The sequence below is a fragment of the Xenopus laevis genome, chromosome 3L, assembly GCF_017654675.1.
Source record: "Xenopus laevis strain J_2021 chromosome 3L, Xenopus_laevis_v10.1, whole genome shotgun sequence".
NCBI classification, from domain to species: domain Eukaryota; kingdom Metazoa; phylum Chordata; class Amphibia; order Anura; family Pipidae; genus Xenopus; species Xenopus laevis.
In genome coordinates this window covers 85,392,184-85,404,355 of record NC_054375.1, presented here as the reverse complement: position 1 = coordinate 85,404,355, position 12,172 = coordinate 85,392,184, and the positions used below count along the sequence as shown (strand labels likewise).

Below are 12,172 nucleotides of genomic sequence, written 5' to 3'. Positions count from 1 at the left end.
AATATTTTGTTTGCCTTTATTAGAGGCACTGTCATAATGATTTCTAAACCCTATAAGGCAGGATTATAATGGTATACATAGTTGATAATGATACATGTCATTGCCATTTGAGACCTAAAAGAAAACCCAAATAAAATCTGTTTATTATGTAACATTATTTAAGTTTGAGGGGCCAACTGTTATGAAGCTGCCTGCCTTCACATAAACTTCTTAATGTCTGCACTAATGCACAGGTGGCTGACCCTGGAGTCTGAAACTGAACTGTTGCCAGAGAATGATACAACAACATTTATACCAGAACATGAGAAAACTAAAGACATGCTTTTTACCAATTCTATATCAATACATTATTGTATAAAATAAACTGAAAAAAAAATCTGTTGTAACCATCAACCCAGGGCTATGTTGTCATTTGGGTGGCAGAAGAGTAAATGTGGAGACAGTATTACTTCCTCTACTTATATAAAAGCAGATCTTTTTTGGGGTGTCGCTCTTAAAATACTACACTGATTTGTTTTTTTGCAGCTTTGCCCAAACGGCTATTATTTTGCACTTGATCCCAACGGCTACGTACTTCTTCATCCAAACCTTCAACCAAAGGTATGAAAACACATTGCCATAAAATGTACATTATAACGCTTGAATTACATTTCCCATTTTTACTTAAGAATTACATGATTAATGCTTATGTTTGTGTCATACATTTTATTGTTAAAGGGGGTTTTAACCTTTGAAATAACTTTTAGTATGATGTAGAGAGTGAAATTCTAAGACAATTTGCAATTGGTTTTCATTTTTTATTATTTGTGGTTTTTGAGTTTAGTTTTTTATTCCGCAGCTCTTCAATTTGCATCTTAACCAATCTGGTAACTAGGGGCCACATTTCCCTAGCAGCCATGCATTGATTTGAATAAGAGACTGGAATATGAATAGGAGAGGGCCTGGATGGAAGGATTGAAAAGTTGCTTAGAATTGGCCATTCTATAACATAATAAAAGTTACCTTAAAGGTGAACCACCCCTTTGATAGTATTGAAAAAAATGTCAAATGATTATATTTTAGTATATTCACTTTTTTAGAGGAATAGTTTTAGGGGCCTATTTACTAAACTTCAAATTTATCTAGTTTCATGGAGAAAACACTCAACTATTTTTAGAGATTTATTATACCCCAAAGCTGCTAAAAATCTGAATCCAAAAATATATCTCATACCTGTCAAGATCATGTAGAAGTCAATGGCAGATGTCACTGAAGTTGTTTCTTGACATCGTAATATGCTATGGATAATCTGATGAAGGCTGGGTTCTCATCTAATAATCTGAAAAAGTTGAGTTTTCGGAGCGTCAATTGTACGATACGAATTTAAACTCAATGTTGTTGCAACGTTTTTCTGCTTCGATTTGTTAGAGAAAAAAGTTTTGATCAACTTTGCTTTTATAAAAAAACAGAGATTAATTAGAAATTTAGTAAATAACCCCATTAATGTGAACATAGGAATTTGAAAAATGTTATACATTTAGCTGTGAATTTAATTTGTAGTATATAAGTTTATACAGTTTTGCTTTGATGCTACATACTACACAATATGACAATTATGTGATACGGCAATTTGTTTACGTCCATTAATAAATATAACTTTGCACCAACATTTAACAAAAATAGAATAAATTGATTAATTAGAATTAAGAAATGTAGAAATAACTTTTAAAATATTTATATTTGCAAACCACCAACTAAATTAACATTTCACATTTTTCTGATTAATTTATATTTTTCTGATATTTACAAGTACACCTGCAATTTAAAAATAATCACAGATTATAAATCTCATGTTTAGTTTCCTTTCATTTTCATACTTTTTTACCACCAACAGTTAATTGCTTAGTGTACAGTGACCTTTCTGTTCTACAGTATAGTAATGCTGTTTTATTCCTGCATTCCCCTGTCCATCCATGTTTAACAGAAATGTTCCTTAAATTTGTGTATTGTACTGCATAGCTTGTTTTTAGAATGAGCTCAAACTGTTATTTAAGTACATGATATAAATTATCAGTTGACTTTGTATTGGGAATTCGGTCTCAATACCAGTATGGCCAACGCCACACAAAAACAAGGTTATATGACCCAACTCTTAATCTGCATTCCAGAAGTATCTCATGGTCTAGTACATTTGAGTCTTTTGTACATATAATTATTAAGTTATTTTGTCAACCAATAGAAGCTTGGTACCAAAAGAAGGTAATATACAGTACATGAATAAATGCACTTATTTTGATACTTCAGCCTATAGGTGTAGGTATTCCCAAGCTAAATTTAAGAAAAAGAAGACCAGGTACCCAGGTAACTGTGAGTGAAAGTGAGCTGCTTAAAACAAGCAATATGGGAACTGGCAGCAGGGAAACTAACAATAGTATAGATTCTAAAGCATGTGCTTAGATATTTATATATCTGGAGTCCCATGTTGTTATTATTTAGAAATCTAGCATTTATGATGCTGTCTTTTACGCTTCCTATGAAGAGCAGCCAATCATAGCTTATGCCTGGCTTTCTGCTTCTGATTCAAGACTTCATTTAAAACAAATGTTTTTTTCCAACCTTTAAGGTCAGATTAGCCCTTTACAGCATTATAAAAGTTGGAGAAGTAGTGCATATATGTCTAAGGTGTATTTTACAGAATATAAAGCCCACACTACAAAATGATGTTTATATTTATACACTACTGTGGCATGCCCACATCTAAAGGTCAGCAATAAACTTATTGGAATCTCATGACTAATAGTCCCAAGTCCTAGGTTTTGGCTTGTGCTCCTGATGATTAACCATTTCTCATTTAAAGCAATCATTAATTTATCAATGCATTATTTTAAAGAGGTGGTAAAGAAAATAATTTAATTATGTTCAGGTATGGGATCTAGTCTTCAGAAATCTTGGGTCTTCCTGTTATTTGGAGCACCTTGATTAAAAGTTCATACAATACATTTAAACAATAAAATAACCAATCACTAACATGATTGTATGCATACATGAGTAAGTAACATAACCTAAAAGATGATGTTATTCTTACAGAGAAGCAAAAATGTACACAATAATATAAAAGAAGTTTATTTAAATGCAACATTATGAGCAATGTCTGCTGGCTTTTTGAGCCATCTGGCTGATTTGGGATACTTAATCTCATACCCATATTTTAAATCGAGTCATTTATCATATTTTAAATTCAGTCATACAGAATATGACTGAACTATTTGGTTAGAAGCTCATTTTTCAGATATCTGCAAAAATGTCTGCCTGTAGCACAGGACTTATTCTTGTGCACTTATTATTGTGACCTCACCTTCAAATGGCAATTCTAACTACATCCTTGTAAACCAAGAAGTTACTTTGTGATACTACTGTAGTTTCATCCTGTAATTTTTTATTAATTTTATGCGTCTTTTCCTTTCAGCATGCTATGTTATTTCTGTTTCAGTTTTCATTTTCCATCACACTCTGCTGCATGGCAGTAATCAAGATTGCATGAGATTTCATGTTAAAATTGTTTTGTTTTGCATGCTACCATTTAATGACGTGCTGTACATATCCATGTTGTTTTAGAATTCATTCATGTGACTTATTCTTTTGAAATAAATGAAATGCTATCACTGGCCTTATAACGGCTAACAAGTGTGTTCTTTTCAAAGTCACCATATATAGGTGATGGTCAGATTCAAGTGCATAGCTGCATGTCTTATAAAACATATTAAAATGCATAATGTATGGTTTGGCCACCAGATTTATTAGCTATGCTAAAGCTATTTAATTACTCAAGAGAGTAAATCCATGTAGAAAAGTCTTGATGAATTATCATATAAAGTTTAATACAAACAAGTCATCTGCAAGTCTGCATTGCTCTCTGCTCTTTTTAGCTGTTATTTCAATTTGCCACATACATATGCTTTATTTTCTTATGATGTTCTTTTTTCTGTTTTTATTTTGGTTGGAATGAAACATGTCTGCTCTGTACTGGCAATGCTTCATGCATGCTCTTTGGGTATGATTCTACCATTCATAATCTATTGCATGTAAGAACTTGATTTTCTTTCATTTTTTCATTACTTTGCATTATTTGTTGTGTATGAATTGACTTTCATTTTTATTTCTTTAAATAGAAAAGGATAAAAAGAATTAAACTTGTAAATATTTATAATATTTTACAATATTTACATTTACATTGATATTGAATAGCAGACATATTTAAGAGTATAAGCAGTTCAAAAGAAATCATGCCTGTAAACAAACATCACCTGTAGATCAAGAAACAAGCAATTGTTTTAAGATAAAATAGTGTAACCCCATCTAGGTTAGGCTAGACCTTGTCCAGCTAGAAAACAGGCAGAGAACCAGTTAAATTTGACCCTCTCTCCATAGGATGGGCCTTTGCTACATGAAAGGAAAAAGGAATGGTGTTGTGCAACTATACCTTACTTGTGCTTTCCTATTCGACCCTTGATAAATCTGCCCCTAGAGTGTTCTGTTACGGGAGCTACACCTTCCACTGTCTAATGCCTCATTCGTGGGGCCCTGTACCCATGCCCAGGCTCAAAGCAGACAAACACCCTGCTCCTAAGGTGGAAGGCAAAGAGGAAGTACCACTCCTTTCCCAGCACTATACCAAAGAGAGGCAGGAAGTGGTCACCCAACCTGCCAGCCAATAACACACATCTGCAAATTAACTTACATTAGATACATTCCCTTCTGCCCAGCAACCAAGGGAACTGAACCTGTAGCGATTTAAAGCTATAGGGGCTTTTAACCCTATGGGTCCCTACACCAGTATGCTCACACTGTATCTTTAGCACAAAATACATAAAAGATAAATTTTTCACTTTAAAAGAATGTTCAGGCATTCACATTAGTCTATAATCCAGTGGACCATACAAATGAGTTTTCCTACCACAGACACAAAAACATGCTAGATATAAATTCATCAGATGCCAATTCCCCTAGCAGTGACTTTTTAAACTACCCCATTTAAATAAGGAAATAGTATACACCAGGCAGATATCATAACAACAATCAAACACAAGTCCCACACTATGAGGTAGAATTGCTAACCACGCTTTCCAGTATTCTATTTAAGGACAGAAATATACCCTTTATAGTATATGTCTTTGCGTTCTTGACCCATATACACAATGCAGTGCCAATAAAGGCACACATAATGCTTATTTGTTAACTTTAAAGGGTTTCCTACATAAGTATGCTCAGACTGCATCTATAGCACAAAGTTATAAAAGATACATTTATCAATTTACAAGAACGTTCAGACATTCACATTAGTCCCTGATCCAGTGAACCATACAAATGAGTTTTCCTACCACAGACACAGAAACATGCTATATACAATTTCATTAGAAGCCAATTCCCTTAGTAGTGGCTTTTTTTTTAACTAGAAACCCCATGTAAATAAGGAAATAGTATATACCATGCAGATAATATAATAACAACAATCAAACACAAGACCCAGTCTGTGAGGTAGAATTGCTAACCACACCTTCCAGTATTCTATTTAAAGACAGTAATATACCCTTTAAAGTTAAAAAAATATGTATATAGGTCAAGGATACAAAGACATATACAATCAAACAGAATAAGCCCAAAGTCTTTGTAATAAGTTACTGCACTCTTCAAACATTTATACTTTAATAACTATTAAAAATTTAATTACTTCAGTCTTTTGTAAGATTTTGTACCCACATATCATATAAATGCTAATATCCTATTAGAGGACCTCTTTTCTAATAGGGGCATTATATATGGTTTGCAGGTTTAAACTGAAAAAATACATTTGGCTTATTTGCTGCTACAGGCAGGATCACTATCCCCAAACATTAGCTAATCTCATTCTCAAAAAAATTTGCTGGACCACACTGGGTAAGAATTACCTGGCACCTTGAAGTAGTGCACATTTAAAGTTCTACATAATATTCCATCATCTTCTATTTCTTATGGATGCATGTAATCAGTCTATGTTTACTGTCCTGTAGACCTAGAATAATCAAAGATGTACTGGATGCTTTTTTTTTTTTAACTTTATACCACATATTTAAAATGGGTTATGGTAATACGATAATAGGTGTCATTAAAAATTAAATCTTTTTTCTTTATTTTCTGTTAATTTTAGTTTAATTAGGTGACATTAAGGTTTAACTGTTTCATTACTAGGTACTATAATAAAGCCAACTTTATATAGCTACATTTTAAGTGTATGCCGTGATACAGGAGATAATTTATCACTTGGTAGACTTCATTTGCATATAAATAGACATGTAGATCTTAGAATTTTAGCTGCTTCTTAGCAAGCAATGTCATAATTATCCTTTGTTGAAGCAATATAACATGCTGATGTTACATGGTTATTTCGTAGCGCAACAAATCCAAAGCGGTAAGTTTCTTTTATATAACTAGCTTAGGTTGTTTCTATAGCAAAGGGTAGTTGTGCTTTGTGGGGAACATATATTAATTGTACTGTGTTCTATCGTAATTTCTTCGGCACAGGACCTAAAATCTCAGGAACCAGTAACACTGGATTTTTTGGATGCAGAACTTGAAAATGATCATAAAGTAGAGGTGAGACTGTAAATTTTTCTAAGCATATAAACCCAGATTTTCAGCTAAAGCCAGTTCTTGGAGGCAAGACAAGTTGTTTCAAAGAGCTCAATTTCAGGTCAAGTTTGAGTTCATGGATCCTACATTTTAAGCATATTACAGTACAATAGTAAAATCAATCTAGCAGATTAGCTTCCCCACTTATATCTTGTGAGAAAGGGTCTTTTTGTTGACTTTGATCTACAGGCCTTGGAAATTACAAACTGATTGAATCAATAAACATGCGTACATTTTATTATTGTGTTAAGAGTATGTTCTCTAGGTGATGACTGATGAGTTTCATATGTCTGAGAAAAATGTGCAAAGTATCATGAGTGTTATAGCCATAGATCAAAACAGGAAGCTATACAGCAATATCTTTTAATGACTAATTTAGGCATTTAATGATAAAAATGTAAGCATTTTGGCATAACTTGGGTCCTTGCTTCAGTATGCAGATCTCTCAAGAAATAAATTTTGACCTGAGCAACTGCAAAATGGAGGAAAAAACCCAAAAGTAATTTCCATACAGAGCCGCAACTTTTCCTTGTTTTATGTTCCGTAGATTCGCACTAAAATGATCGACCTTGAAAGTGGAGAGAGCACGTTCAAAACATTAGTCAAATCTCAAGATGAGGTAAGAAGTACATTTTTCCTACTCCATATTGATAGAAACAAACTATAGTTAGGGAGGCTACATTTTGAAAGTTCAAGAAAAAACTTGATTGTGTAAACAAATTGAAAAAACATGCATGACTAATGCTTTTTTTACTCAAGCAGTAACTTATTTAAGAAATAAATAGTTATTAAAGACAATTCCCATTGCCTTCTATAAAAACTCACCAGCTTTAGCTTTAAGAAAGATCTCCAGTATTCAATTTTCCAAAGAGTATTCTTTGTATATTTGTGTTCACATTTTTTGCTATGTTTTTTTTTCTAATTGAAAAAAACTTTAAAGCTTTGTTGAAAATAAATTTTCATGGAAAAGATTTCATAAATATAAAAAATACTTTCAGATACTTTACAGATACTTTCAGTTTTTGTATTATATTTGAGAAACCTGATATATCTGTTTCTTTTTAGAGGTACATTGACAAAGGGAACAGAACATACACATGGGGTCCGGTCACTGGTACAGACTACAGGTGGTTATGTTTTCATGACTTCTTGTGTTTCATTCTGGTTTTTAACATACATATTTTATGTGTTTGCTGTAAATGTATTAAATAATATGATTTAGGTTTTTGCATCTATTTGAATGGTGCTTTTTATATGATTTAAATTAAGTAGAAATGCCTACAGTACTTCTCCAATAAACCACAACTATTTCAGTTAAATACTGTGAATGAATATTTGGAACCTACTGTGCATATATATATTCTGTGGAGCTGTTCTCCATCAGTTGGATCCCCACTGCTCCTCACCACATTTTTTTTATCTTATGTTGTATTGAAATATATCCTGTTATATAAAGATTACTAGATGAGGCAGATAAGAATCATAAACCTAGGCATCAGATATTACTAGCAATCTTTAGAATAAAAATAAACGTTTAATATGACTTTGCATTGTCACTCAATTCATGGTAGAATTGTTAGCTGAAGTTGATGTTAATCATTTTGACATATGAAATCCTCACCTCTAATCATATTGTACTGTATCCTACCTTACCATAGATATATCATATTTATATTTCCCAGAAATGAAGAAAGGAGGAGCAGAAAAAATATTCTTAAGTGATGATTGGTTTTAGTGGCACACCCCCAGTGTCAACAGGCACTTAATTAACTGTATGCACTAAGTCTAACTTGGGGATTCACCCCAACTCATAATATAATCATGGACATTTCTACCATTTTACAGAATGTTAAACGGCCTTTCTGTAAATCAAATTCATACTAATTCCAATGTAAATACAGGTATGGCATTGATTATCCAGAAACCCATTATCCAGAAATCTCTGAATTATGGGAAGGCCATTGTCAATAGACTTCCTTTAGTAATAAAACAGTACCTTATACTTGACCCCTAAGATATAATTAATCCTTCTTGGAGGCAAAACAATCCTACTAGAATTATTTAATTTTTTTGTGATTTTTTTACAAGACTTAAGATACTGTATGTTGATCCAAATTATGGAAAGACCCCTTATCTGGAAAACTCCAGGTCCTAGGCATTCAGGAACTTGGCCCATACCTGTAGTAAGATAACTGACCACCACAGGTAAAAGCATAACTAAGCATAACCTAAAAGACTTGTAACCCAAAAATAGAAAATGATTATGTTGACCTAGTATACTATGCATTTATATACTAACATGTACAAAGCTTTCTTTGAACCATGTTGTTTTTTATTGAAGTGTGTTTGTTATTAATAGTGATGGGTGAATTTATTTGCCAGGCATAGATATGTGACGAATTTCCGCATTTCGCCACCTATCAATTGTTTCGCAAATCTGCTGAGAAAACTCGCTGGCAAAAGATTTTGCTGGGACAAAATAGTCACTTGTGTAAAAATTGTATTGTGTCAAAATAATTTTGATGCCAATTGACTTTAATGCATTTGGACAAAAAAGTTGCACATGTAAAAATTGTTGCTCGTGTCAAAATAATTTTGATGCCCATTGACTTAATGCAATTGGACAAAAAAAGTCGCGCATGTAAAAACTGCCGCTCCTGTAAAAATTGTTGTGTGTCAAAATAATTTTGACGCCCATTGACTTTAATCCGTTTCACAAATTTTTTCGGAGTTTTAAGATTTTTTTGGCGAAACGGGACAAATTATCAACTCTGCTGGGTGCAGCAATTATTATATCTTGTCTAATCAGAGCTCATCTAGCCTATTCTCATCAATGAACTTTACCAGAACAATTTAAAAGAATCACAATTTCTTTGAATGAATTTGATCAAATGAGCTATTCAATTTGTACGATTCGAATTTGGCCGATTACGGACCTATTCGGTCAAAGACTGACCTATTCGGCTAGAAAAAAACTTTGACTTAATTTAGGGTTGGTCTTTTTGAATTCGAATGTCGAAGTTTTTTCAATTTGAAATTCGACTCTTGATAAATACTGTATGCCCCAAAGGGTGGGTTTAGTGTATAGCTTTTTCAGCTGAAATTAATACAAGGAAATAAAAAAAGAAAGGCTTGAGCAAGACTGAAAATATAAGCTATCTTTATAAAAGTGCAGTTTTTTCAGGATATTTCTGAGCTCTATGTTTATATAATTTAGGGGATTATTTACTAAACTCCGAATGCAGAAATCCCTTATAAAATCGTACTTTTAAAAAAAATCACAAATTTTTGGGAATTTATTAAACCCTGAAGATGGAAAGGTCTGAATTCAGACCTGTCAAATTTGCATATGTCTGATTTTTTGATGTGAGCTGGGTTTCGTGCAATACGGGGCAAAAATAGCTTAAGAAACAAGAGTTTTTGGGTGAAAAATCCCCAAAAAGTGCGAAAATCAGACTTTTTTTTCTGCAAAGCAAATTTTCGGGAAAATGTAATAATAAATAAGCATAAAAACCAGAGCGGATTTGATCAGAGTTTGTAGCAGAAAATGTTGAGATAAAATTGGACTTTGATAAAGTCAAAGTAAGTCAACAAACCTGTTATTGATTTTTATGAAAGCAGTTGTCTCTTTTACAGGACACAGAATTTAGCCCTTTCCTCTTCCTAACTCAATGCTGGAATACATGATCTTAAATCTTGAAAGCTTTACACATTGTGATTGATGAAAAATAATTCTGCATGATTAAACTAGTTTAAGTAGTTTGCGAGTTTGTAAGTAGTTTGTAAGCCTGATATATATCAGCTGTTGAATGCACTTTGCTGGTATGACCCTGAAAAAAAAAAAGCAGCACACAGTAAAGTTTTAAAACACATTGAAGATATAAGAATTACTGTTTGTGAATTATATCTTATAATGTCCTTTCAATTTAAAATTCATTTTGTGTAGTAGAAATATAAGGTAACATCACTCACACTGTGACAGATTCTGAAACATGGACACATTCTTGATTACTTGAAAAGCATTTCCTTTCCTGGTTCACTTTACTTAAATGTATTCACCTGTGAGCAGTGGGAAAAAGACTTAATGAAGCCAGTAATATACACAATGTTTGACTCAGAACAGATGTAGCCTGACATTTCCCAATAGCTTCTGAATCAGGCCTTAATTTGCAAACTTCCAGAGTTGTTTTTTCCAGGTCAGACTTTAGTCTTTAAGTAATTACTTGTGTGCGTTGGAGCTGTAATTTAATGACTTCATTTTGAGTGTTCCAGTAAAAAGGCCCTCTCGCTCTTTGTTTTATAGTACAAAATTTAACTCCATATTTCAGATGTTATTTAAGCTGTAGCAATAGAAAATCCCATATTTAATGATTTAGTAAAGACAAAAGTAATTTTCACTTCATCACAATTTCCTAACAATGAGAGTTTTTTTATGACCATGACTTTCTTTAAATGTCAAACTTTCCATAGACCATAAAGATGTTATTACAAAATGGATCTTCCTTAATTGACTTTTGCAATATCTGAAACAAGACTCTATTTTCTTGTCAACATTTAAATGTTTTTTTTAATTCTTAATAAAATGTTGCATGCTGACAATATTTTAATAATTGCGTGACCCAAGGGGGTTAGCTGTAGTTCTCTGCACCCTACATAATAGTGCAGACTCTTATCTAATCTGTCAGTGCTGGGGTGTTTAGTTTTGTTCTGTCTGCAAGGAATGTGCAGATTTCTCCATGTAGGCACACAAAGGCTCAACTTGCATTAGTTAATTGTGTACTTCAGAACATTGCTGGGGTGTTTAGTTTTTGTTTTGACCTTGGCACTGTCTGCAAGAAATGTGCACATTTCTCCATGTAGGCTTGGGATTTTTTTCTGTGGTCTGGTTTCCACTCACAATTCAGGTCAGTTAATTTACCACTGATGAATTAAGGAAACAGAACTTAGAATCTGTGTAAGAGTAAAATATATAGGTTTGCTAACAAAGGTTCAACTTGCATTAGTAAATGGTGTACTTCAGAACATTCACCTGTACTTTTGTTTATTGCCTATTAATATTTTGTAGTCCTATTAGTGCTGATAATGATTTGACCATTAAGTATTTGCAGTAGTTCTTAACTTGCTGTATTTTGTATAAAGTATACATCTGATGTTACATCACATAGCGTACGGAGAATATCAAACATCAACCAGGTCAACTCTTTTATACAGCACAACAAGACTAGTACAAGACAACAATAGCAAACTAAACACATACCTTATACAGCCCAAAACTATAACTGTTTAGCATTTACCCATTTTATAAAGATACTAAGATTATTGTGGGGGATATAATAACTTAAGCTAAAAAGATAAAAAGAAATACACTACTTTTTGATTGGGAAAAACACTTCAGTATTCATTCCCTAAATATTAAACCATATAATATATCTTGCTATTTATTTTTTTGTTTTTTAATGTCATCTCAGCCCATAAAAATTAAAGTCACTGTTTTTATAATAAACACAAAGGGGAAAGATCACAAAAA

At 32.7% G+C, this 12,172-nt stretch overlaps 1 protein-coding gene across 7 annotated transcripts in view; it reads left to right on the top strand.

Moving 5' to 3' along the window:
• Window positions 1-12,172, top strand: part of cacna2d1.L (calcium channel, voltage-dependent, alpha 2/delta subunit 1 L homeolog) — a 303,885-nt gene that overhangs the window by 245,085 nt on the left and 46,628 nt on the right. For 3 of the 7 annotated variants that reach the window (XM_041586550.1, XM_041586548.1, XM_018252695.2), the window contains exons 18-21: window positions 526-600; window positions 6,538-6,609; window positions 7,193-7,264; window positions 7,711-7,772. In XM_041586550.1, the coding sequence (XP_041442484.1) occupies window positions 526-600; window positions 6,538-6,609; window positions 7,193-7,264; window positions 7,711-7,772 (281 nt within the window). The other 4 variants (XM_041586546.1, XM_041586547.1, XM_041586549.1 and 1 more) reach the window with 3 other exon arrangements.